We start from the raw sequence: 27,944 nt of genomic DNA on the forward strand, positions 1-27,944 counted from the left end.
TTTCTAAAATAAGGAAAGCCCATTGTGTGTCTAAGGGGGATGTGGAAAATTAAAAGAGCCAAAATCTGACCTCTTTTTTAGCATTTCTGTGCGCTGTTGATAATCTTGTTTGCAGGTGCAATGGAACAAGGATGAAAAAATAGGTTTTTTTAGAAGGTCGGACAAAAGTATGTCATTTGTTCAGCAGTTACTTACACATTCTGCCATAGAACAATCTGTTGTCCATACATTAATATCTTTTTACCTAATTTTTTATTTCATTAGAAATTAAAAAAAAAAAAAAAGAAAACCCCAATACGCAACTCCTCTTCCCCTCCTGACTTACAGAGAGACAGTCAGCATTGTCCTGTGGCTGAGCTGTGAGGAAATAAGCCTCCAATGTTTTTTTGTAAACAGCTTCTTCCTTGTGATTAAAGAAGTAGCTACTTTTTAACTTTAAAATTTACATTTAAATCTTCTTTGATAGGAGTTCAAATACCTGATTACGCAAAATACCCATTTAAAAAAAAACCAACAAAACATTAATGGCAACTTGTTTTATGTAAAGTCAGTTGCATGTACGGATTGGGAGTTACTGTTTTAATTGTCCTTTAAAAGTTGACAGTAAATAAAGTCAGCATTTTCAGAGGAAATAGCTTATATTCTATGCTCAATGGCATGAAGAGCCAGACTAAATCAGAAAATAAACCCTGAACTGCTATAAACGCATCTAAGTACATAGATTTTACAAATGAGATACATATCTGAAATGTGGCATAGGTGTTTTCCAGTTGAAAGAGAAAGGATCAGAAAACGTGGAATGCCTAATGAAAAGGGACAGCCTGGTTTTACAGTCTGGTGGGAGGATAGCACTGAGATTAGGGGATTGAGGAAAAAGCCGCATGCAGAATTGCGGGTCTTTATATAATGGCTTTAGTAAGTATCCTTTAGGACCCAGTGGAAATGTTTATGAGGTAAATTTGGTGAGTAATGGCCAATCATTAGGCAGTGATGAGGGAAGAGCTTTGAGTGCAAAGCCCCTGGAAGCCTGTGGGAAGCATCACGTCGGGAAAGCAGCGTTTCTGCCGCTGATCGCCGACCAACGCGCGACGCAGGAATTAGAGTTGATTCAATGTTTAAGCCCGGGGGGACTTGTTCTACAGGAGGTCATTGGAGTGCAGAGTTCCCGGCTCCCATTTCCAGCAAGATGCCTTATTTTGCAAAACTCCTTTTATTAATCTTTTGCTTAGTTCTTCTTGTGGAAAGCAGAAAACACAGGAGGAGGAGGTGGACAAACCAGCTGGATGTGCAGAGGGCGAGGTAAGCGTTACTAAAACACTGTGTCTCTTTTCCTGGAATGTTAAGAATACGTAACTACACGGACATAAAAACCTACTCTGTCGATGTCTTTGTGCCTATTGTGTGTGTAAAGAGCTTTATAGATAATGTTTTTATACCAGTCTCTGGGAGTATATAATCAGTTTTAACTGTAAGTGGGCACTTCTAATGCTCATATTGATTAACTCTGAGCGAGGCAGGTTTTGCAGAGAAGTTGACCACCTCAGCATGGATTGTTGTAAAATTATTCTTAGCCAGATATGCAAGTTACTGAGAGAATTCAGAGTTGCAGTTCATAGAGATGTTCACATGTGCATACCGTTTCAGCACTGTTTCAAGAGCAGGTTGTTTACCTACTTGCTGGAATGTCTGTGCTACTTACTTGGAATCGCCTGTTATTTTCTAACAGTGGGAGATGGGGAGCATGCAATATGGTAATTAATGGTAAAATAAACCCTGAAAGTTATACAGGGATTGTAAAATTAAAAATACGTTTTGAAGAAATACCAGGAATCTTAATAAAATATAAAAATATATTTTAAAGTCAAGCAAAGGCACAAGAAGGAGTTAAAGGTATTAGTAAAGTTTATTAGATTTACCATTGCTGAGATTTGTCCGGAGGTTTACATTGGAAAAGATAATCTTCCAAACCTGCCAGACTGTCCAAACTATGTTATCCTTTTTTGTGGTTATGTCATCCAGTGGCAATTATATCTTACAAGACTATTCATTGTTTGAAGGGCTCAAAAATAAAATTGGGTTAATCCATCTTATTAAATGGCCTCACTATGGCTGTAAACTTTCATATTTTCATTTATTTTATTAGGCTTTTTGGTGTAACACTCAACATTTATAAGGTATGTTGTTATTTGAATGTTTTGCAAATAAATGTGATGTAATTGGAAGCAAAGAATACATAATATGCTATCAGATTTACACCAGTTATTGAAAAAAATACAGTGGCATATGCTTTTACTGACGTTAATGTTATAAAGCTGAAACAGCCAGGGCTTGATCCTGAAATCCTAAAGTCAACTGAAGTTTTACTACTGATTTCCACAGAATCTCAGTTGTTGAATGAGATCTTTCATATAACTGAAAATATTTCAAAGTCTGCCTTCTGGGGACTGTGCAGGATTCAACAGTAGCATTTCCTTGCCAGCCACTTGTGTGTAGTGGAGATCATTTGCTTTGAAGTAACAGAATCGTATAAATCCTTCTTTAAATATGACTTTGCCCAAAAGTAGTGCCATTCTCTGGGTTAAAAGTTTTGCACTTCATTTGAACATGGCAAAAATAATTTACTGTTTTTATGGCGCTGTTATTTTTGTGAGCTGTAATAGAGTGGCAGTCAAAGCACTGCTAAAATTATTTTTATAAATATACTGCAAAGAATAACTGATACTATTTAGTTTTCTGTGATGTAATGGTTTTCTTGAACAGTTTTCCAGTCAGGTAGAACCTGAGGAACTATATTTTATATATATATATATATATATATATATATATACACACACAATTATATATTTTGTATACACACATACACCCCCACATACAATTCCTGTGCGATGTGGTTATTTAAAAGTATATAAAAGGAATTTTTAGAGACTATCAAATATGAACGATATTTTTAATGCGAAGAACTCTGCAATGTTCTGACAAACAGTAGTGTATGGAGTCATTAATATTTTAAATTTCCAGTTATATAGAAAAAATTTAGTTGTCTTTAAACCAGCAATAAATAGTGGGCTCATCTAGTAAAAGGAAACTAAAGCTAGTTCTTATGCTGGTTTCCCAGTCATGTAAAAAAATTAAAACAATGATCTTTTTGAATAATTTCATCACATTTTCCGCTTAGCATTTCTCTTGCTGACTTACCATAAGAAACAGAGTAAATTTTACAGTAAACATAACAATCAAGAAAAACATGTTCCCATATTTGGGAATCTACATTTGATAAGTTTGATATTTTGTATCCATTAAGGGGATAAATCAGCCTGATCAAAGATCTTTGTATTGACTTCAGGAAGATGGCTGGGGTTGTGCAAGTGCAGAACACCTTCAGTTCTGTAGTTTATCACTTGAACATTGTATAGAGTTTCACGCTGTATAGAGGTCCTTACCCCCAGAGCTCTGAGGGCTCGGGGTAGCCGCTCACTCAGGTGCCGAGACACTTGTCTGCCAAGGTTAAGCAGGGAAGTGCTTGAGCCTGTGCCTTATGGGAAAGGAATATGGGAGAGTCAGGTTAGGAACCAAATCAAGAAATTCCAAGTTAAGGGTTGCCTCTGCACCCTCAATTACTCCCCTCGGTTTGTGTTAACACTGAACTGTAACATGTTACTTTTTTTTTGATGAGTGGTCTCTTGCTCAGTGTGCAGAAAGGATAATCCTTGCTTAATTAGAAGCTGTGTTGCATTTAATATTTTCTTGCTTCTGCATCCCTCACCTCACTGATAGCACACCTCCTCTTCTACAAATTGAGGTATAACTTAAAGAAATAACTGTTTCTGTGCTTCGCTGGCCCTGATAGTTGCCCAGTGCAGCTTCATGTTATGCTCTGGAGAGCCCAGGCTTTGCATGGGAAATTAATCTGTGCTCATCAAGTAGCGGGTCCTGGCTTTGTACTTTTTAGTAGTTTTTCATGTTTTCCAGGGTCTACTGTCTCTGCCACTTATATTGCGAAACCGAAGGATATCAGTGGTTTGTGTGAATTTGAGGGCATTCTTGCTGATTTGCAAGCTGGCAAAGGGTGCACAAAACCAAGGGCTCATAGGTAACCAAAATGTTGGTTAAAAATTTTTGCATTTCATTTTGTTTGGAAAAATCAAGTGATAAATGAACCTCAAAGCAAAGCCTTTTGTCGGAGTTTGGGTTACTTTCTGGGCAGGGCAGGCTGGCCCCTGCCTTACCTGTGCACCGGGGAATAAATTTCCAGAGAGGGACAAGAGACTGGTGCTGAAAGACACGGTGTAAGTGTGGAAAGGTACAGTGTATGTGTTGAGTGGTCTCTGCTGCCATGGGGATGGGATTTGCCAGAGAGCTGGGTACACAGTCTAGGCTAATGCTGCCAGGGCATGTCCGATTTGCTATGAGTACTACTGGCTTGTACACAGTGTGTGGATCTGTGCTTGGAGCTTCCTCAGCACATCAACCTTACTGTAAGTGCCAAGCAAGTGCTGCTGGAATGTCCAACACTGAGTTTTTGAAAGAGTTTGGGGTACTCTTCAGTAGCTTGGCAGTGGCTGCCTCTCAGGAACTGCAAACAAATGCTGGCAGTCCTTCTGGATTATCTGGACTGAATTTCCACTCAGAGAAAAAGAAGCTCTGAGAATTTCTACTTTTGTTAATATTTATATCTGTATGAAAATTGCTGATAATGTTTCTGGTAATGTGTATTGCTCTGCATAAATTGAGAACTCAGTTTACCACCTGGATTGTGCCAGTGAATGCAGTGTTTTCAGCAACCTACACCCACCCAGCTCAAAGCCTGCCTGTTCCTCTCTCCTACCAGCTGTGCGAAGCCTCATGCTTCCATCAGCAGAAACATTGTGCCTTTGGAATAGGAGTGGCTTTGAGCTTTTGTTAGCTAAAGACTTCCTGCCAAGATTTTTGGAAGTGGTCAGTGATTTGGAGTATCTCATTAGGGATGCAATTTTCAGGGTATGCTACATGCAAGTCCCAGTTTGGGACCCAGAAGCAGAAGACGACCCTCAGGGCGCGGCAGCACAAGGCTCAGCACACACAGACTGTTTTTCCAAACAGCAGTCCACTGGAGTGAACTTATCTAGTGATCCCTGCCAAAACTGCTGCTGCTGGCAGTGCCTTCCCTCTGCTTCCTTGCAGAGCTGCATTTTTAATCACATTTTTCAACCAGATAATGCAGACATTGTCCTCTAGCCTGTGGTACCTCCCAGCCCCTGCAGAATCCTTCTGCTTAGGGTGGTTTCTCAGAAAATTTTGAGTAAGTGGCTCAGCGATTAAAATGTTGATAAACATTTTTTGCAAGTGTGTTGCTCGTCTGGGACTCAATTCCAGGGCATTGCAGAACCTCTAGCTGTGCGAGGTTTGATGTCTCCTGGGATCTTTTCCCCAACACTGCAGCATCACAGCAGTGAAACAAAAGCAGGGAGAGAATGCGTAGGATAGCAGTGATTGTGCACACCCTTTGACCTTGTGTCATCGTTTTCCAGAGTCTGGTTTAGTTTTTCTAGAAAGCTGGCAAGGAAAGTCACCTTCTTTCCTGCTTTGGGCGTAAACCTACTGATGAGTTAAGTGTTAAATCCAGAAGTTGGGCAACAGAGTCTCTCTCCCTTGGGACTCTTGAAGCAGTGGGATGGCCATTCATGCAAACCAAGATAGACCTGCCTTGTTGTGGAGATACCAGGGCTTCTTGGGCAGCGAGGGCTTCTCAAGCACTTGAATTGTTGGCCCTGACAGGTAATGGAAAGAGGCTGAAAAAATCGAGGACCTTGAGGTTTCCAACTTTTCAGAAATTTCTTAGCTGCATCCGATCCCATGTGATCCATGTACATTAAAATTACAGATACACATCCATGTGGGATACACTCACAGCACAGTGGAGACCATAAATTTGGAATGCTCACCTAGGAGTGAGCTAGTTGTTGTGACAGTCACAAATGTTCTTTTACCTTCTGTTTTTCATTTAGCTTCTAGGAGATCTTTGCAGCAGTCACATGCTTATTTGATTGGAAAAACAGGAGGTTTGAGACTTTCTTGATGCTGGGTTTACACAGTGTGCGGGTCTCCTCCAGCTCACTGTGGCTGATACATAAAGTAAATGACGCCTTCAGCTAATGCATTTCGGGATTTTTTTTTTCCCCCAGGGAATATACTGAAGTGAGGTAAGATTTCACTGAAACTGTAGCAATACTTATCTGAATCCCAAGAGGTAATTGGAACCAAGATCCCATGACCATGAGATACCACCTTGTGACCAAAGACAATGCTGAATTTCCCAGAGGAGGGTGCAGACACCTTACAGACTCTGGCTGCCAACAACTGCGCCATGCTCATGATGAGGATCACATTTGCTTTCACATTCACCACTTAGCCTGTGCCTTACACCCTATGGCATGAGGACTGTTTCCAATTTGATAAGCTTTTTTATCTTGCTCTGAAAAATCTGAATGTCTGCATAGATACCCACTTTTTTGAGTCCTGCTGAGCTGTTATCTGTAATTTCTCATGCCATCAATAATTAATTTGATATATTTGGCAATATAAGAAGCATTTCATGCACTTGAGAACAATTCTGAATAAAATTGACTGGAAAGGAAAATATATTAAAAAAAATAGAGCAATAGTAGAGATGTTTTTACTGAAGCTCAGTGAGATACCTGTTCCCTTCTCTCCTCTCTAAACAGGAGCAATTCCTCACAAAAGTCATATTTATCAAATTCATCCCCTTTGAACGAAGTACAAACAGCAGTAAAATGATATATGAATAACTTGGCAAAAAAAGAGATGAGGTGATGGGTGGCTTTAAATGAGTAGCGATGAACTGCAGAGAGAGCATAAAGCTGGAAGAAATCCTGAGAAATCTGTAACCAGAAATGCTAAAGACCATAAATACGTCGGGGAGGATTTCTGGGATAGCGGTGATCAGATTGTCAGTAAAGGCGCCCGATGGGCAGCGGGATTCAGTGCATCCTCCAGCTCTGCAGAAGCACTGGCAGCTGCTGCCACCTTTCCTGCAGGTAACGATGTGCTCCCCATGCCAGTCAGTGATGGGGGTGGTGTGGGGTACCTGCCGGAGAGTCCATCATATACCTGAAGGATTGGGCATGAACTGGTGATTAAATACTATTAAATGCAACCCCTGTCTAAGGAAGTGCCTGAAAACCTGTTTCCTTCCTCAGCCCTCTGAAGCCTCTGTGGCCACAGACTGTTCTCAGCAGCTCTCCTGTGTGCTCTTTGCTGTTTGATGATTTTTAAAAGAATTGATCAAAGCACAGCATTTCAGTGAGGCTGAGCCATCGATTTACAAGATGGCACTGTAATACTGCCAGGGTTTTCCATACTAATTCCTCATACAGAGGGCAATCCAAAGTTTTATTGGATTTTTAATTAGATTTTTTTTTCCCCATTCTTTGAGGAGAGAGACTTGATTGAACACTCAGTGGTACTTTGGCCTTTCCCTGATAATTAAAATCAAGCAGACACAGGGAGATCCTGCTTCCCCACTTCCAGCTTTTCAGGCGTAGGGGCAGTACTGCGGATGGCAAAGCGGAGCACTTTGGCAGCAGCCCTAACCTTTGCAGGGAAGCGAAGTTTCCCCCCTGCAGCAAGCAGTTAAAAGCTAAACTTTTGCCTCCAACCATTCCCATTACTGTCTGTGCTTGGTTTGACACCCTGCTTTTAGGTAACCATTAATGCAGCTGTGCCAAGCACGCTTGCTCCAGCTGGCTCTTTCTCACAGCCAGCAGGGAGAGAGAGGCTGTGGCATCCTGGCTGAAACAGGAGCCCGAAGTGATGAGAGAGGGGTCCAACGTTTTCTATGTAGCATGTGTCCTGGAGCACAAGGGGTTATATCCCCTCAAATAATCCATTTGACATTTTTATTTTCAAATTCTGTTGCTTCCTTTTCACCTCCTTATTAAAGTAAATGGGTTATTGATGTTAGCAGGAGATATCAACACCCCCTAGGTTTCTTAGTTTCTTTCCTGAAATGAGTGCTCTGATGGGAAACTTTTCTTCTGATTTGTGATTTATGATTTTTTTGCTCCCTTTGCCTCACACTCATCACGTTTTGTATTTTAACGAGGCCAAGCACATCACTTTCCACAGCCATGCTTATGAGTGTGGTGACTGTTTTGTAAACCCAGAATTTTTTACCAAGATTTTAAGCCTAAGTAGTCTCTTTATTTTTTCTCCAAGTTTTTTTTTTCTTTATTTTCAGTAATATTTCTTCCACACAGGCAAAGGAATCTGAACACTTTTGTATAAAGTTCTTTCTCTTTATCATTATTACTTTTAGTAAGTTACTGACAAACAGCTCATTGCAGCAACATTTGTAACTTTGTCAGATCTTATGTCCAGAGCAAAGGGTTGAGGAACCTTAATGGTCCAAGTGCTCCATCCTGCACCACTGCAGAACAGCCAGGGATGCTGATCTGGATTTTCTTCCGGAAATGTATGTTTGTCTGCTGGTTAGTTATCCCCTAACACGATTTTAGTGACTATCTTGCACTTTTCTGAGGGGTTTGTTGACATCCTTGTTCTACTGTTATCATATAATGTATCAAATAAAAGGTTAGAATTTTTCCTACCTTAATATTCAGAAAAGTGAAGGATTGCAGAATTCTTTAGCTAAAACTCCTCTTTTCCTGCTGTTGAAGGGAGGAATGAAGTGGTTTTGTTATTGCTGAAAGCCAGGAGACAAAGCAAACCCTCTGTCCACACAAACTGCTGGCACTGAACTGAAGTTCATGGAGCAGATGGTCTCAGTCTAGTGTATGACATTGCGTGACCACCATCGAAAAGAGCTTTCTCATGACCCTGTTCCTTGGTACCTGGCCAAATCCTGGCCAGGTAATGTGGGGCAGCCAGCTGCTTCTGCTGTTGCTTGCCCTGAGCCACGGGATTTGCTGCATCCCAGCTCCTCCATGGGATGCTGTGCTCTGAGCCTTGTGCCTCCGGGGGAGCCACGGTGTCTGGGGTGGAGGGAGCACCGTGTCCACCTTGGAGTGGGGCAGAGACAGCAGGGCACCTGTGGGGTCACAAAGTGCTGTGGAAAGGCGGCTCTGTGTCTATGCTGTGGTGCTGGCAGCCTACTTGCTTCCCTCCCTTGCACTGTGCCTCCAAAGCTGCTGCTCCTGCAGGTCCAAAACTGGGCCGGCAGAAGTTGGCTGCAGCTCAGGCACGGAGACATTGGACCAATGCTATTGCTGTCTTTTGCAGTCACATCTTTAAGAAGAATCATGACTTGACCAAAGCCTGGAAAGGAAAGACAGAGCAGCTTCTCAGAGTTGATGAACATGACTTCACCATGAGGCCAGCTTTTGGAGGTGAGAATAAAATGGTTCTCTTGTTTTCGTGTTCATTTAATTAAAAACAATCTAATTATCTAATTAACCATCTCATTTGAAAAGAAACCAGCAAAACGCCAAACCTCTGGCCAAATGCATTAGTGTGGAGGGAAGGGACTTGGGTGGCAATTCAGAGAGGCCTTATGCTCATCGTGTAGCCTTCTGTGCTCTGTACAGTTCCTACATTCCTTCCTGTTGCTGGTGTTGGCTTTTTTTGGCTGTCATTCCCCAGAGCTCAGGATGGACCCTGACAGTAAGTGTTTTACTCTACTGAGAAGAGGAATAAACTGCAGGTTTTAGTGTTCACTTGTAGCTGTGAAGTTTCAGTGAGCTTTTCAGCTGATGTTACCAAATTGCAAAATAAAGAACTCATTAGGTGGATCACATCCCATCCTTGCTAGGAGAAAATTGAGTACTTTCATCCAGACAAAATCGTGTTTCAAACTCTCTAAAGCAACCAAAGGAGTGGGAGAAGAGTCCCCTGTGTCCTTCACTTCTGCCTTCTGTCACACCCAGTTACAGGAACGTCCTTGGTTGACCTTTTTAGGCTCACTACTGCAGAGGTAAGAGAGTACCTGAATGAAAATGTGCTGGAATACCAGTACGGAAAACCCTCTTCTTGACCAATAGCCAAGCCCCTTCAGAGCTCAGGACAGTTTTCTGTAGTTTTCACTGAATGGCTAATACTGCATCCTTTGTCAATTGGCCATCTAGGGTGAAGTGCTACCTCTCCCTGTCCAGTGAGACACACGGGTGTTTTGTCTTTTGCACCTCATCTGTAGAACGGAGCTTCTTGGACCTGCTTATCCCTGGTGTGACTTGGAAGTTGTTTCTCTCCCCACAGTGCAGATGTGCTGTTCTAAGAGCACAGAGCTGTCCCCCTTCTCACAATTTATATGTGTATATCTCCAGACTCCAAAGTTCAAATGTGTCATCATCAGTGACTCTTGCCTGCCCCCCACCATTACTCACTAGCAAGTTGCAGTCCAGCCTGACCACTGGAGGTAAAACTTCTTTTGCTAATCAGTGCTAATCTTGATCTGCTGTTTCTGGGGTTGAAGAATTTGCCTTAAATTGCCCTCTGGGTGGAGCATAGGCAGATCTCCTTGGGATTGGTGTGAATACACCTGACAAACCATGGGGTGCAGCTGAGGCTCAGGGCTGAGGTCTGGGAGCTGGCTCTAGAGACAATGGCTATGAAACCTGCTCCTGCTCCTTTATGAATCAGCGGTAAAAATGATGCTGTATGAGCTGCTCTCAGGTCCTCCACCTGCTCCAGATGGAGCAGGTGATACCCCAGTGGTACTGCTGCACCAGTCTCTGGTTAGGGAAAGGGAGATAAGGCCTGGCAGGCCTTTCCTGCCAGGCTGCTTCTTTGGGAAGGTGAACCTTTCAGCAGAGTGGATTTGGGAAGGAACCTGACTTCCGAAAAATGAAAGTACCAGGGAGACATGAGATTGGTTTCAGGAACTCACCTGTATCCTCCTGATTCCAGGACAAGATGGTCACTGTCAGGAATGTCCAGCCAACCGCCCTGTTGGCTTAACCCCTTGTTTTTTCATTTATTGGTCTTTGTTTTCTTTACCTGACTTTCAAGGCTTCTTTATTTTCAGTCTTCTGTCCACAAAGCCTGGACCTGTGAGGCATTGGCTGGATGTCCAGTGCCTTCAGTCTGGCTTTCTTTTGTTGGCATGCTGCTCCTTCATGGATAGTGGTGATCCCACACAGCTTGCCTGGCACAGCAGTGCTTTGCCACAGAAACACAGAATGGTTTGTGTTGGAAAGGACCTTAAAAATCACCTGGTTCCAAACGCCCTGCCATGAGCAGGGACACTTTCTGCTAGACCAGGTTGCTCAAAGCTCCATGCAACCTGACCTTGAAGACTTCCAATGGTGGCATCAACAATTCACTGATTTTGATCAACACTTCACTGATCTCTCTCACTAGTATGTTGTGTTCTGAAGGTGGATAGGCAGCTGTGTGGTTTCACACACATGAAGAGGGATTGCTGATTTGCTATGCTTCAAGTTCCTTATCAGACTGGACACTGAGAAGCAGAGACTCTGTTCTGTTGAGTGAGTTCACTGAAGTGTATGTGCCTCCCTAAATGTCAGGTATGCCCTGCCCTGCTATAAGCTCAGAGGCTGCTGTGTTAAGTTTTCAGATTTATTTTTTTTTAAGCCAACCTCAGTTTTTGGAGCTTGGCTGATGACTTCCGAGTGCCTAATGTGGACAAACTGGAAGATCGGAGCCTGCCAATCTGTCCTCTCTGCAGCTGTTACCACTCTGGACAAACAACCTGCTGGCTCCTGAGTCTGATAGGGTGGGATGACAGGGCTTCTCTGGGAGGAGATTTGGACTCCTTCCCATGACTCAACTGGAGATAGCTGTGGAGACACAGTGATTTTTAAAACTTTTTTCCCCTAACTGGACATACGTCAGGGCATGATGTCTGTGTTTTGGGGGAAGCTGTGGGGATTTATTCTGTTGTGCTGATGGTTTAGGTTTTGATGCTCAGTGGCACCCCTGCACTATATGTCTGGAAGCAGATCCAGTCTTTACTATGTTCATCAGTATCACAGAGCCTGTGAGGAACACTTTCGTGCACATCACACCAAGCATACATACATAATTACAGAGTCACTCTTCCAGCGCTAATGTAACTACATTTTAATCTCCCTCTCGTCTTGTTTTCCCATGCTAACTCCCATCACAGCATAAGATACTTCTAGAGACAAAAGCTTTGGACTAGTATTTATAAAATTGAGAAGTATCCTAACAGCCTTTACTGAGAAGGTGCCTTTATTTATAAAGGAAAAACATGGTGTTTTTTTAATATTTGCTTAAAACCTCTCTAATTTCCAAAGTTTCTTGGGACAAAGGTGTGGGATTAGCAAAACTGTGCTGAAGTTGCATGTGATAAGGAACAAAGCACGGAAACAGTTTCATTGAGGCTCCAACCTTGGAAAGCATGGTTTACATGGAGATAGAGGGTGCTACAACTTCTTGCACCCCTGCAGAATTGTACATTGTATTTTTAGTGACAGATGATAAACTTGATGGGAAAAAATCTGGTAAGAGGCAATCCTCATATTTCCATCTGTAATGTGATTCGTCAGGCAGCCACAGTGATTTGTCATGCACTGTGAGTCCTTCCAGTTTTTTTGCTGTGGCAATGTCAGTCAAACTGATGTGGTCTGACCTGCGTAGGATAAAAAGGTTTTTGTATTGTGGAAGCAGAGAGGAGGAGCCTCTGGGATGGCATGTGGCTGTGTCCGGTCGCTGCTCTAAGACCTTCTCTGAGAGCAGCTCGAGCACCATGGTCTAGTAGAGGTTCCAGCCTTGTGGCATTGCACTGGGCTTGTGATGTTGTGATGCAGGTGGGAAAGGTACTTCAATTATGGAAAACGTAAATAATATAATGAGGAAATTGTGAGTGACATTAGACTAAAGAGAAGCCCAGTACTGTAAACGTGATGGTCCCCAAGTTTGGTGGACCAGTTTACAACTTCACTATTGAACTTTAAGTGAAAAAGGGGTTGGGGTGTGACCTGCTTAATGGTGGCCATGGGGACTCTCGCTGGTCTGCAGAGGACAGTCAGCAAGCTGCCAGCCCAACACAGCTGTGACCACTGGGCACAGCAGGATGGGGTTATGCAAGGTGAAATGAAACAAAAAAACCCAACATTAGAGAAAGCTGAAAGGTTTTCCAAGAAGAAGTACCTTTGTAAAGAGCAAGTGAGCAAACAAATGTTGTGTAAGTTGTGTTATTAACAGCCCAATAAGCATGGTTGTCTTGCCTGCTCCCAGCCCATTAGAGACAGGCGATTGGGTACAGACGCTTTGTTGATGGTCAAAGAGAGCCTCCATAAGCTAAAAGAGACTGCAGGGTTTCTGACCCTTGGGGAGTTATCTCCATGTCAGTGACCTTGTTCTAGCTAGCAGATGTTCAGGTATTATTTACTATTATTAATTTTTAAAGATTATGTAAATGTTTGTTTTGCTGCCTTCCTTAAACACCCATTTTAAGCGTTTCATCTATGACATCTCATATTTTACAGGGAGCCCATGAATAAGCAGCTTTAGTTGATACTTAAAATAGCTGTATCTTCTTTGCTGAGGACTAGCCTAATGCTTTACTTTTATTATATTTGCTTGTAGCTTAGCAGCCTAACTTCAGCTGGTCCTTGCTTCACTTTCTGGGCAGTATTTTTGCCAGGATGGATGAATGGTGGGGTAAATAAGGCATAAGTAGTTCACTTAGCGTTACGATCAAGGGCCGGAATAAAACTTGCTTCTCTGCTAATGAAAAGCTGTCAGTGAGGTGCAGAAGAACGAAGCTGTCTGCAATCACAAGGCAGGTAATGAACATATCCTGGTGGTGGCTGCCTGGAAGCTGCCCACATCTAAGAGGTCCCATTCATATACACATTTATTAAAAAGTAAATACATATGTATAGGAACACACACACGTGGAGATACACTGAGAATTGGTTTTGCAGCTTGCAGGCATGGGATCTCTTATGGATGTTTGCAGCCCCCCTGGGTGTGCACGAGATGTCTGTCAGTAAAGAAGTCTCAAACCTACTCATTTCCCACGTAGATATTTTTATCCCAGGGCCTACATCTGCCTCACTCCTCCAAAGATACATGAGCGAACGAAGATACTGTCTCAGAGGGAAACAATGGGCCTTTGAAAGCACTGCCAAAGAGAAAAAAATAAAGAGATGTCATAAAGCTTTAGTCTCAGAGCTGGGTGGAAAACTGACTTCAGGCATCTTCATGGTAGCATGCTCTTCCCTATCTTCCAAAGCCTGCTCCAGCGTTCAGAAATAAAAACTATGTTTGTACCCAGTTCTGACTGGGAAATGACTCAGCCTTTGAAGATTTCATGCTGCTTCTCAGTGAGTGTTTTTAGGTGCAGAGACTGGGGTGCAACTGAATTTAGTGTTGGGCATCTTCTGAAGTCATTCCTGAACAGGACTTGTGGAAACCTCCTGGGTTCTCTGGACAGGTTAGCCCTAGGCCAGGCATCCCATTCAACCTAGGGCATAGTTTGATATTCAAACTGGAGCTTCTGCAAGGTGACACAAGCCACAAACTCTTTTTTGTGTCAGAACCCACCCAAAATGAAGATTTTTTTTTTTTTGTGTCCATCTGTTCTCCTTGTACAACCACTGAATGCAGATGAAAGGTGGTTTTTCCGTGAAGGTATTCTGAACACCACCTTTTCTATGTGCAGCACCTAAGCTGAATGTGAGGTGGCTTTCACTGAAGAGTAGGTCCCAAAACAGAGCAGTTTACTGCAGGGGAAAAAGAAATGAGGGAACACTTGCCACTGATTCTCAGCACACCATGTTGTGAACTCAGCAAAGGAATACATGAATAAACACATGAAGCTACAAACACCTTTACAGGCTGGTTCCTAAGTATCTTTTCAATATCAAAGTTTGATTTGAGGCAGTGCACAGTGCACAGTGATGTGCAGGAATTTACAATAATAAAGCATGGAGTATGTCTGTGAGTGGATTCCAAATGTGAATTCATTTTCAGAATGCAGTACCTTTACAGTGAGAAGTTGCAAGGATGCTCCATCACGTTATATGTAAACCCTATGCAGAAACTGTGGGCCTAATGGATACTGTCCAATAAAGGGAGAAAGCAGAAGCACTCCCATCAGCCTCAGTCTGTGCTTCAGGTCACTTAAATCCTCTCTCTACACACAAATATCTCCTTGAAAAGGAAAATCTCCTATTTTCCATTTTCAATTTTTATATTGTCACGTTTGCTAATGACTGCGTGAGTCTCTTGAGCTTACTTGGAAGCTGCCACTGTTCTGTGTTTAAGGTGCAAGGGGAATTCTTTATTGGTTCATTTCTGTGTTGTAAGTAGAAGCCTGTGATTTTTATGAAGCTATAAGAGTCCAGCATTTGTTTTCTGGTTGTATCAGTCCTGCTGAATTAGGATTTGTGTTCTGCAAGATATTTCTGTGGACAATGATGGGGATGATAAATGTTGACGTGTTTGCTGTTTCTGGAAGAAATGCTCTAGTTGAAGTTTATACAAGTTGCCTCTACACCTTGATCTGTAAATACTTGTTTAATTTGAATAATTCCATGAATTTGGCTGATACTTTTCAGAGACTCTAAACTATGAGCAGAAAAGCTTTGCTGGACTGCAGTCTTCGAGCAAAGTAGCACTGCTTCCTCAGTTTCACTGATCTACCAGACACCTAAACACTGCCTCTTCTCTCAAGGGCTTTCTAGACCATCCAGCTTAACATAGAACACCCTTTATTTTGGGTTTAATAAAGCTTTATGGCAGGTCCAGACCGAACTGTAGGTTTTGTCCTTGCAATGAGGTAACTGCTGGTTATTGAGCATTTGATGCAGGAACATGAACAAAGAAAAGAACATGGACAGTCTTTTATCTTCAAGAGTGGATAGGGAAGGAGAAGGAGAGCAGGACATATGCCAGCTTGGCAGTGTTCTTATGTTTATGGGTTTGGGTTTTATTTGTTTGTTGTTTGTTTGTTTGTTTGTTTGAAATCTGTGATTATTTTTCAGACAAGCATAGAAATTGCAGTAAATAGACTTCGGGTGGGTGTTGATTTCCTGAATCGAGACTAAATTAAGGATTCAGACACTGAGAGTCTCTCTTGCAGTCTGGAAGCTGTGGGGGGCTGCCCAGCATGTGTTGGGCCCACAGCCCCTCGGCACCAGGGAGCCGCAGTGGGAAGGGCCGCAGCCAGCCACTGCCATCCTGTTCTGGCACAACCTGATTGCACAGTGAAGCCATCCTGGCAGAGACCATGTCTTCTCCATTAGCACCCTGCCTACCATGACACGGCTTTTTGGGAGCACTGTGGGCACTACTGCAGTGTCCCCACCTGAATATGACAATAAGTAATATTAATTACACGTGGTTTCTCCAGTAAAAGACAGAGGCAGTGCTGGGGGCATCCTTGTGCCTGCCCTGACTGTGCTGGACTGGGGAACCTTTCTGAAGAGACTTTCTCTGAGCACTGAGCCTTGCTGTAGCAGAGGCCCAAGTTAAGTGTCACAAACATAACCCCACTGAAGAGGTATTAGGTATTTAAAGACATTAAGCAAATAGATAAGTATTTGAATTACCACCCAGGCTCTTCTTGATGTATGACTCTTCTTCACCCTGTATGACTTTGGTATGGCATCTGAACAAAAAAAGGCAAAAAGGCAAAAAAACTCTCCAAAAGTTGGCTACAAACAGATGCTTGTTGTCACCACACATAAAGCGCTTTTTGCTACCTTGTTTAGAAAAACAAGCCAAAACATGTTTTACTGAGCAGGAGGGATGCTATATAGAAATTCTTTCTCTCGGTTGCAAATGCTTGCTGGCAACTTTTTTGATGTATGAAGTGCAAAACTGTGTGTCTGACTGTGACATATAAGTGTTTGTGAGCATCTGGGAGTGCTGATTAGCCATGTTTCAGCTCCATTGCTGGGGAAACAGTCACTTAAATTGGAATTGGTGGTTCTGAGAAGCCTGGTTCTGCTTCAGGGTGCCTGTACCCAGCACAGCCACTGATGGAGGGTGTGGGCACAACAGCCTGGAACTGTGCATGAGGGAGGGGGACAGTGTCACCATCAGCATGCTCTACTGTAATTTGGTGAGGCTGGCTTATCAGAGCCCTACCAAACCTGTACTAGGGCCAGTTGCAGCTTGTCTCATGGACATGGTGACTAGCCTTTCCTTACTGAAGCTGAGTTGGTTCTGCTTTCTCCTCCATTTAGAGACAAACCTAAGGCTGTGTTCAAAAGCCCTGAAGATGTGTGAGAATGTGTACAAGCTGCAGCAAGTACCGGAGCAAGATGGATGGCAGCTTGCAAAAGTGCCCTGCTTTCTCAGAACACCATTTCTGCTGTCTTGTCAGGCTCATGGTGTATTCAGAGCTTGGTTGTGGTCTCAGAGAAGATGCTACTCTAGCTAAATTCATTCATGCAGCCAGCCCTGCTATGTGTGGGTCTGACTCTACCAAGGGGTTGTGGTGCCTCTTACATACCATCTGACTGCTAATGGGATTGAAAATCTAGGTGCTGAAAAACTTTGCAAATCTTCACAAATCTTCATGGAGGCCACTATATGGTCCTTGGAAAATTCATTTCTGCTGGGCAAGTCCCAGACGTGTCTGCAGAGCTTCTGCTTCCTTTAGCACAGTCTGTCTCACTGGCAGCGCCCAGGCTGGAGATAGGCTGGATCGGCTCATCAGTGTGTTCCACACACCGAGAGCACAAGGTGGCAATGGATCCACCTGGACCGTTCCCCAGCAGTTCCTGTTGACCTGCCCTGGTGAGTTGTGCTTGGTGTGCACGTCTCTGTAGGCACTTACCACGAGAAATGGGAAAAAGCTGCATGAGGGCACCCTAGGGGGATCGAGTAACCTGAGCAGGTCCTGGTCATTAATGAGAATCAGTCTTCAGTGAGGTTTTGGTGCAAGTTTTCTAGTAATAGAATAGTGTGCATTTGTTATGGGACTTTTTCTTCTTATTTACTCTCTGAATTCTTTGGTTGCTAATTTTGAAGCTGCTGTGGAAAACTAGTAATATCATCAGTGAGTCATACAAATGGTGATGGGCTCTTGAGAGATTAATATAGCTTGTCTTTTTGGTAAAAAATGAGAAACCTTCAAGGAAGTGTTCATTGCTTGCCATTTTTTTCATCTCAGTCCCCTCTTCTTGGAGCTAAATTTGTTCATAAAAGCCTAAAATTTAAGACAGGATCACTCAGTTTTTAAAAACATATGCAAATGTTTCATCCAAGCTCTGGATTAACTGGGCAGAGTGTCAACATTGCAGTATATGCCAAGGGGAAGATAATAAATGTTTCAAAAGGGGCCTTACACAGTTATTCACTGACTCTTACCCCAGCCCCCTCATAAAGAGCCATTGACAGAAGTGTACAACATTAGTTCAGAAATGTTTTGCACATTATAATGCTAATTAAATGCAGATGATATGAAAGACCAGTTATTTTCATATCTAAATTTCCTTCTCTTTCAGGCCCTGCAATTCCTGTTGGGGTGGATGTGCAAGTTGAAAGCTTGGACAGTATTTCTGAAGTTGACATGGTATGTAATCCTCTTCTAAGCCTCAATTACTTCTAGTCATAAAATGCCATTCCCACCTGCAACCTGTGGGCTTCAAATTACTGGTCAGATCAAAGTAATAGCAGCATATGTGAAATTCAAAGATACTGATATTCAGAAGCAGACTTGATAAAACCAGGTGATCAAAGGCTCTGTATCTCCAGTTAAAGATTAAAAGCATGAAGGAAAAAAACCAACCTTGAATGGGAGAATAATCAGTGCTATGAAAGATCTATCACAATGAAAAATACAAACAGCTCCATATGAAGGTAGGAAGGTATAAGGTGAAGTTCAAATAAACTGCTGCAGGAGTTTTCTTCCTTTTCTTTCCTTCCCATTCATTGAGTTCACATGAATGTTCATATTTGGGGGGGGATGTTGTTTCTTTGGGGTTTTGTGGGGGTTTGTGTATTTTTTGGTTTAGTTTTGTGTTTTGGTTTGTTTTTTTTTTTTTGTTTTTTTTTTGTTTTTTTTTTGTTTTGTTTTGGTTTGGTTTGGTTTGGTTTTTTTTTGTTGGGTTTGTTTTGTTCTGTTTTTTAGTGTAGGAAATGGAATAAAAACACTGGAAAGGGAAGTGGAAAGAGGAACAGAGGAGAAGAAGCTTCTTAGTTCCTTCCTCCTTCTGCCTTTTCCTCCCTGTTCTTGGGTATCTTCTATGGTCTAGACAAAACACAAAGGAAGAGCTTTAGCTTCAGTTGTTTTTACTGTGGTGCAATAACATCTTCGTCTTCATCCCATTTTGGAGGGGTTGGACTAGATGACTTTTAAAGGTCCCTTCCAACCCAAACTATTCAATGTTCTAGGATTAAACATGGGAGCTTGGCTGCCTGGATATTAAAAGAGAGGGTTTGGGGGTATGCATGCAATGAGGTGTGTAGGAGGGAGGTGTCCAGCACAGGGAATGACCCCCACAAGGAGTGTTGGTGCTCTAGTACATCAAGATAATGTTAGAGCAGCAAAGAGACCTAATTAGTAAATAATTCACAGTAATTTCTGTAAGGAGTATCTGATTTCAACATGCCTGTCAGAAAGCTTTGAGGTCAGTTCTCTCCCTTGGCTGTTGATAGCTCCTTAGTCCTATTTTCTCAGCAAATGACAAGCACTTTCTACAGCAGTTTCTGACATGTATTTGGGGTGGAAGAATGGTCTCTCAGGTCAGTCTGAGTTACATTGGTTTGTTTTTCCAACAGACTGTCCTGGCATGGGTGTTTGAAGAGAGGAGAGAGGGCAGTAAGCTGTCAGCACAGCCAGGGGACCAGGGCTCCCTGTGCTTGCAGCAGGGTGCCCTCCTTGGCTGCCAGTTGCAGGCAGGGCTTATCTCAAACTGCTCTGAAGGGTTAGTGGCCCTGGAAATCAAGTACTCTCAGCTGGGCAGTCTTTACGTGCTCATTGCTTGAGCAGCACCTGGTGCTCCAAAGAAGCACCCGACTGAAGCGTCAGGAGCCACAACCCACCATATCTGCAAGACAGTGCATGTCAATGGGAGCAGCTGGGGGATGTTTAAAGCACTTGGGTTTAAAACTGGTGCCTGTCTGGTCGGCATGGATGGGCTGCTGCTGTGTGCACTGACAGGGCATGCTCTTGGGGCTGCCTGGAGCATGGCACAAATATGAAATGTGCTCTTTGCTCTGTGCAAAACTGAGGTACTTGTGTACGCTGATTTGCTGTGCCCCTGGCATACACTATCCTTCTCTCAGTTTCTTTTAAAAACTTGTTTTGTAAGGGATTTTCCTACTTGTGAGTGCTGAAATAAACCCATTTTCTTGCTTTTAAATAGCATGTGTGCTGGTCAGAAAGGAACAAGCTGTCAACAAACTGCCTCATTTGACTCCTGACACGAAAAACTTCCTTAATTTAGATTTTATACTTAGAAGCTCTTGTCAGCTGTCACTTTGCCTTTGGTGCCTTTGCAGCATTTGGTGCAGCATGTGTTGACCATTGGAGAGAGAGGAGAGTTGACCATCGTGTTGGCCTGTTTGGAGAGAGAAAGGGGGTGAGGATGAGAGAGGAGAAGCTCCCACCTGATAGAAAAGGGAAAGGGGTGACCTGGAATGTGGTGTGCCCCTTCCCATGTTGTCCCTACAGGCAGTCTCTTCCACCTCTTCTGTGGTGGCTGTAAGCTTTGCTGTGGTTGATGCCACATTGGTCCCTGTTCCCCTGCGCTCTGATGATGGAGCTGCCCAGAGGCATTTTACAGCCGCAACCTCCAGCTGCCTGGCTGTCCTGGTTTTGGCTGGGATAGAGCTAATTTTCTTCTTAGTAGCTGGTACAGGGCTGTGTTTTAGATTTAGTATGAGAATAATACTGATAACACAGTGTTTTGGTTGTGGCTAAGTAGTGCTTACCCTAAGTCAAGGACTTTTCAGTGTCTCATGCTCTGCCAGTGAGGAGGAGCACAGGAAGGGACATGGCCAGGACAGCTGACCTGAACTGGCCAAAGGGATATTCCGTACCACTGAAGGTCATGTCCACTATATAAACTGGCAGGAGTTGGCCAGGAGGGGCCGATTGCTGCTGGGGGACGGGCTGGGCATTGGTCAGTAACTGTATTGTGCATCACTTGTTTTTTTCTGCAGTTTCGCCCCTCTCTCTTTTTATGACCCTTTTCATTAATCTTACTATTATTGTTTACTTTATTTCAATTATTAAACTGTTCTTATCTCAACCCAACTTTTTCTCATTAACTTCCCTGTCCCATTGTCTGGGGGTGGGGGGAAGGAGGAGTGAGCAAGTGTCCATGTGGAACCTAGTTGCTTGCTGGGGTTAAATTACAACAATGATCCTCCTCACCTGGAACCTCATGTCCCTCCATCTCATGCCATGGGCAATGGACTGGTGACCCTGAACATCTAGGCTCTTTTTTACCCCTTTTTTGACTTTTGCTGTAACTTGCACTGACAGTCAGTTTGTTACCGTTTTTCACCAAACTGATTGCTTGGTTTTGTTTTTAGAAAGTGGTTAGGAAGAGGTCCTGGGCTGTGTTGCTGCCTCTTCAGGCTTGGCAGCTCCCATAACCCCTCGTTTAATTGGGAATATAAAGAAATGAAATGTATATGATCTCTCAGAATGAGAGAGTAGATTCAGCTCTGAAAGCAACAGCTGCCAGGTTGGGATCAACAAACAGATGTTTTCCTTTATGTGACTGAAGCTCCTGCCCACTCAACAAGCTTAAAAAGGGAACTTTATTTATACAATTGTATGGTAGTCATTTGGTTGCTGTTTGCAACAATTTAGTTCCTTTGGGGATAAATTGCTTAATGTTTAGCCTCATTGTTGAGGTAACTTTCACAGTTTTTCCTCTAGATCATGCCATTGATACCATAGTCCTGCAAGATAATTTTGCCAGGACTGAAGAATTGTTTCTGTGGGGCATTGCTTCACTCGAGGCATAGTTATATCCCTTTTGTGACTGAACATGTACTGTGGTACATTCGTTGGTTGTTTATGCTCTGTTTTGACTGAAATTATTTTGTTTGGAAAACCTATTCACAGAGAGCATTGGCCTAGGAAAGAAACAGGAGTTGAGAGTGGAGAGAGTTCATCTACCTGGTAGGACTGAGTTGTCTTTCTGATGTGTCCCAGTTGTAGAGTGCAGCACTGACAGACCTCTCTCTGGTTCTCTTCATTTTTTTGTGAAGGATTTCACTATGACCTTATACTTAAGGCACTACTGGAAGGACGAGCGTCTCTCCTTTCCCAGCACCAACAACAAGAGCATGACCTTTGATGGCAGGCTGGTGAAGAAGATCTGGGTCCCCGATGTCTTCTTTGTGCATTCCAAGAGGTCCTTCATTCATGATACCACCACAGACAATATCATGCTGCGAGTGTTCCCTGATGGTCATGTCCTCTACAGCATGAGGTAACGATGCAGCCCTGCTGCTCCTGAGCATTCCCTGGGGCTTTGCTGTCAATTTTGCTCCTGGCTTGACTTTGGTGATCACCAGGACTGCCTCTTCCAATCCTGCTACTCACACTGCAGATGCAGAGCCCTGTTTCCGGAATGTGCAGTACAAAACGCTTTGCAGGAAACTGCAAGAAACTATGCTTTGGGGAGTAACAGAATAATCTCCTCCCAGGGCAAGCATGCCCTCAACTCTTTGCAGTCAGTGGAGGGCTTAGTCAAGCAGGAATGTTCATCCCAGGGTCAGTCTGTGATTAAACTGGAAGCTGCTGATATACCAGATGGTGACCTCTATAATTATCCTATTTTTCTTCCTGTTTGTCTAGAAATTTGTTGTTGTTGTGGTGGTGGTATTTTCATGTCAATGTAAAGGTTTAAATTTATTGACGCTGAAACGGCAGTATTAAAGACAGTCTGGTTTTCTAGTAGATTTGTTGGCTGGAAGAATCCTGAGGCTCGTTTGTCATGACCTGGAGGGTTACCCATCCTGTGAGTGTACACAGATTGTGACAGTGGGTTTGCAGAATTCTGTAATACACAAGGACATGGAGGCTTAATCCTCTAAACTTCTCTACCTTATTACAGATTACCAAAAATACTACAAAAATCACCGCTAGCAAGTAAACTACCACAAAATCACTGCTACCTATGATTAATAAAGTGAATACTAATATACCTATCAAGCTATTGCAAATTACCATCAACAATCAATAATTTAGTATCCATAAATCACGTGGCAGCAGCCAATAACAGCAATAACTAACTAGGTACATACTTTCACGGGTTACTTATCCTTAGTGGAGCAACTCATCAACAGTATACCAGCAGGTGCACTTAGGATAGATTGCTTGCATGAATGCATAATACTGATACCAAGTGATTCCACATCATCAGGTGAACCAAGTCATCCTATGAATGAAGGACAAACTGAAACAGCCTCCAAAGTGGGCCCAGAGGGGACCAACGAGACAACAGACAGAGTGGCACTTCAGAAATGCTCTGAGTCATAGGGTCTGGAGTCAGCCAGGCATCCCCAGTGAGAGCCCAAGAGCTGGTAGAAAGTTCATGCAGTGAATTCAACCCATTTAGGAATGGAAAAGTATGTGCAGCATGAAAAAGTCTCAAGGCTTTATTTTGGGTAAAAGTCATGTCCTCCTTATATCCAGAGATATAAGGGGGTGTAGGACGCTACCACTTTGAGCAGCCAGTAGGTGCTGTTAATTTCTATTTTTCACCTGTGATGGCCAATAGATAAGGATGTTTTCTGTTCTGTCAGACAAATTTTTATTTTCCAGACAATAAATTGCCTTTTAAATCCCTTTCTTTTTGAAGTTGTTGATGGTATTCCAGGATGTCTCCAGTTTCTAGGTACATATGTCTGCATTTCAAAGAGGCCAGCTGTGCTTCTCAAGGATGTGTCTGGTTGCCAGGCTGGCAGGCCTTTCTCTGTCAATATATTTCAGAAGGCAGTTTTTCTGCTCAGTAGTTTCCCCTTCTAAGCAGGCCACCTTTATGGCTGCTCACATCAGCATCCCAGCAGTTTTCATTTACTTCAAAAGAAGGCAAAAAGACAAGTGGAGAAAAATAGACTTCCAGAGGAGAAAAGCTAAAGAGCCCAAACAAAAGGATGTTTCCCCAGGACAGAAAACATGCTCTCAGTGTACAGAGACCTTGGAATGTTTTGTAGCCAAGGATTTCTATTCTAGGATCTTTCTGGAACTTACTCACCTAGACTATGGCAAAATGATTCTCAAAAACTAGGAAAGGTTTTCTATAAAGTTTGATTCAGGAGGCTCTTTTCTCTTTGAAGAATAAGCATAGTGGGCAATATTGTCCCAAGTAGGACAATATCCTGCAGAACCAGGGTGTCCTAACGTTCACTCTAAAGCATAGTTTCATAGTCCAAATACAATTCTACTGTATTTATTTTAAAATCCCAGGACAAACCTGTAAAATCACAAAGAAAGATGTGCATGTGTGTAAGAAAGAGATTATGTGTCATACGGCTACTTTACTTTGCCTGATTTAATGATGAAAGTCTCAACTTTACCAAACGCCTAAGAACCCTTTCCCTGTTATGAACCCATTTAATAAATCCATTTATTGCATGAGAGGTCTGAATACCCACACCTTAACTAAGCACTTAAAGACACTGTGTATTTTATTGGAACTCGGTCAGGATGAAGGTGCCATAAAGCAGGAGAGACAAGAAGCAGAAAGAAAAATAAAGGATGAGGTTAGATGGAAGCTTGGGTCAGTACTGAGAAGAGAAGACCGGGAGGAGGGTAGGGACCTTCTTGACAGCTGTTTCTCCGTGTAACTGAGTATCTGTTTCCATTCCTCACACCCTACAGTTCTTATGTTCTGCAGCAAACCACTTGTTAGCAATGCTCAACAACCAAAATGAAGGAGCAAGCATTTTTAATGGCAAACATTGGTTCTGTTTAGATCTGCTCGTTTGCACAGGTGCAGAGTATTTACTTTCAAAATTTTCTGTGATCTGTCAAGGAAGTGATGTGAATTTTTAATGTTACCCACAAGAGAAAAGACTGTGAGTTAACCACAGCTGACTGCACGAGAGTAAAATGGATAATTTAATACATAAAATGAAGAAGAATGAGAATCTTCATGGCATTTGGGCATAATGGTGTTTAGGACACCCAGAATGAGATCTGACTGTTGAAACATGGGTGTCTGGTGGTACTGGAAATGCCCTCATATGTCTTGAGATGTCTGCAAGGGGTTGATACTGGGCTGAGGGACATTTCACTCCTCATTTCGGCCTTAGGCTTTCATGGGCATCTACACACTGCACTCTAATTGAGGAACATCTTACTGATGAGCTGATTTTCTGTGCTGTCACTGACTAATGAATTATTATTGACCACAGGTTGTACTGTAGTTCAGGTGATGCTGAGGAAAGAAAATAACACATTGTAATGAGACTGAGTTATACAATGCTTAAATGCTACACACAATTAGGGGAGGTCATTGCCTCAATACACCTGGAGCATGTCCCCAGAAACATTCTTTAAATTTTGCTTAAAAGGCAAAATTTTGCTGTAGTTTTATGGTAAAAATGAACAGTGTGAGCTTTTCAGGGGTGATGAGTGTGTAGGTCAGGGTAGGATTTGGATCTCAATCCCTGCAACAGAAGAAAAGTTCTTTATCAACATCTGCAATGAATCCAGAAAATGGTCACAGTCAACGTAAGTTGGCTTCTGAAACGATGAGTCACAGCTGATTTGAGCCTAATAAATTGAGAGCTCCACTGCAAATCCGTCTGCAAGAGAAAGTTCACTGACCCACTGGAAAATTTCTTATGTAACAATGTGCACAACTGGACTAATTTAAAAACTGAAGCTGTGATTGCTTCAGCTCTTTAGCTTAGATATAACAGAGGCAGATCTCACTTCCTGAAAACCAGCTGCGTCCCTTTTACATCCCCTGCCCCAGAAATACACCCCTCAGATTAAAATAATTTGATTGAGAACAGAAATAAACTGCTTTTTTTCCTTAATAATATATGTACTGGAGCAATTCTGTGGCTTGCAGTAAGAATGGTCATGTTCCTCAGACTTGGGTCATTCTTGGGGTGACTATGGAGGGAACTGAGCAATGGGGGAAATGAGGAAACCTTAATCAAGCTGTACATAAGGGAAACTTTAAATATAAATGGTGAAGTTATTTTATGTTATTGCTTTGTAGGGAAATACATGGATATAAAATACAGAGGACTGACTGTACTGGCATTACTATAACTGTAACGTTCCAGATAGTGCTTTAGTTCCTTGTAGATACTGAAATTACATCTTCCTTTGGAGTTTCTGTGTATAATCCGTCTCACTTGAACTTGGATAATTGGTAATTTTCCTGGGGATTTTATGCTACCATCATGCATAATTTCTGGCTTTAAAGCTGCAGAGCAATTATCTGCAATAACATTCTGCTTGATTGCTCCTCATAGAAACCAATTTTTCTTCTCATTTTCGACTTCCAGGGTCACAGTGACAGCAATGTGCAACATGGACTTCAGCCACTTCCCGCTGGACTCTCAGACATGTTCTCTGGAACTGGAAAGCTGTATGTAGTATCTCTGTTTCTTGCTAGATGTGTTTCATGGCTGGCTGCACAAACACATTTCGGAATACTTTTTATTTCAGAGCCTGAAAAGATAGTTCACCAGAGTTACTAAGAGACTTTCTATTGGCTCAACAGTGTTGTGTGTCTAGCCCTTACGCTGCTAGACAGGGGAATTTGCAAGGAAAACATCCTATGACATAATCCTGATCCTGCAAACACTGTGACCTGGGCTAAGCCTCTTTGGGAAGGATTTGTTCTGTGGAGAAAGTAATGTGAACAGTAAAATTTTCATGGCTGTTCTGTAAACTTTCTCCAGTGTGGACTAACATCTAGTTGTTTTGAGGTCCCCCCAGCTATTTAACTGAAATATTCCTCTACAAACAACAGAATCACAGGATAATTTATATTGGCATTGAGGTCAGCTGCTCCTTGAGTTCAGCTGCTCCCTGCTGAGAGCAGGGAGACCTTTATAGTGGATTGCTGTGTCCAGTTGGGTTTTGAACAAGGTAAAGCAAGCTCCACAACTTTTTTGTGCAACCTGTTCAAATATTTGACAGCTCTCATCCTGAAAAAGGTTACTTTTAGCTGCTTGGAAACAATCCTTTGCTGTGACTTGCATCCCTTGCCTCTTGTCCTTTCATTCTCCATCTTGATGAAGAGTCTGAGAAAAGCCTGCTACCATCCTCTCTATGACCCTCAGCAGGGCAGCAGCTGGACCCCACCACAAACTGCTCCTCTTCCAGTGGAACAAACCCCATTCCCCCAGTCTCTTATGCCATGTGCTCCAGGCCCTAACCATCTTGATAACCCTCTTCTCATTCCCCATTCCTGATACCTAGTGTGATAACAAATTCTGTAAGTTTTACATATACACTTTAAAAATATTTCTGGACTTTTGCTTCAGATCATACCTTTCCTTTTTGCTTTTATCATTCTAAAACAGTTTGAGTGTTTGTGTTTGAGGTGTCTGCATTTCCTCCTTTCTCTAAATTCCAGTGTGTTACCCATGATTATTTTCTGAGCTATTCTTATCAGTTAGCAATACCTTATCAATTAATTTTGATCTGTGATGTTCAGAAGAGTACCATTCTAGCTTTCATTCCATCAATGTAGAGTAAAACGCGGGTGTGTTTCCTTGAATCAGGGTAACCTGGATTTTTGTTTTATTTGTGATATATTATATGATGAGATCTTTTTAACTCAGTGCTGTTAGCAAGCTTATTTGTGGCATTACTTCATGCCAAAGACCGCATCTGTTAGCATTTGTCGAGCCTCCCAGCTAAAGTCACTTCACATCATGTTTCTTCTTTCCCTAAGATGCTTACACAGATGAAGATCTGATGCTGTATTGGAAAAATGGGAATGAATCTCTGAAAACTGATGAAAAGATTTCTTTGTCTCAGTTTTTGATACAAAAATTCCACACTACATCAAGGCTGGCTTTCTACAGTAGCACAGGTATTGATC

General features: G+C 42.5%; 1 protein-coding gene across 1 annotated transcript in view; it reads left to right on the top strand.

Moving 5' to 3' along the window:
* Positions 1-1,008: 1,008 nt before the first annotated feature.
* The window catches only part of GABRR2 (gamma-aminobutyric acid type A receptor rho2 subunit), a 35,113-nt gene continuing 8,177 nt past the window's right edge, over positions 1,009-27,944 (top strand). Inside the window, exons 1-6 of the mRNA XM_027896287.1 lie at positions 1,009-1,299; positions 9,238-9,344; positions 18,405-18,472; positions 22,129-22,352; positions 26,395-26,477; positions 27,795-27,935. Of these exons, the coding sequence (XP_027752088.1) occupies positions 1,112-1,299; positions 9,238-9,344; positions 18,405-18,472; positions 22,129-22,352; positions 26,395-26,477; positions 27,795-27,935 (811 nt within the window). The 5' untranslated portion in view covers positions 1,009-1,111. The remainder of the gene's footprint in view (positions 1,300-9,237; positions 9,345-18,404; positions 18,473-22,128; positions 22,353-26,394; positions 26,478-27,794; positions 27,936-27,944) is intronic.

Source organism: Empidonax traillii, unplaced genomic scaffold (genome assembly GCF_003031625.1).
Source record: "Empidonax traillii isolate 1590-97213 ecotype Southwest subspecies unplaced genomic scaffold, ASM303162v1 scaffold491:size805508, whole genome shotgun sequence".
Taxonomy (NCBI): Eukaryota; Metazoa; Chordata; class Aves; order Passeriformes; family Tyrannidae; genus Empidonax; species Empidonax traillii.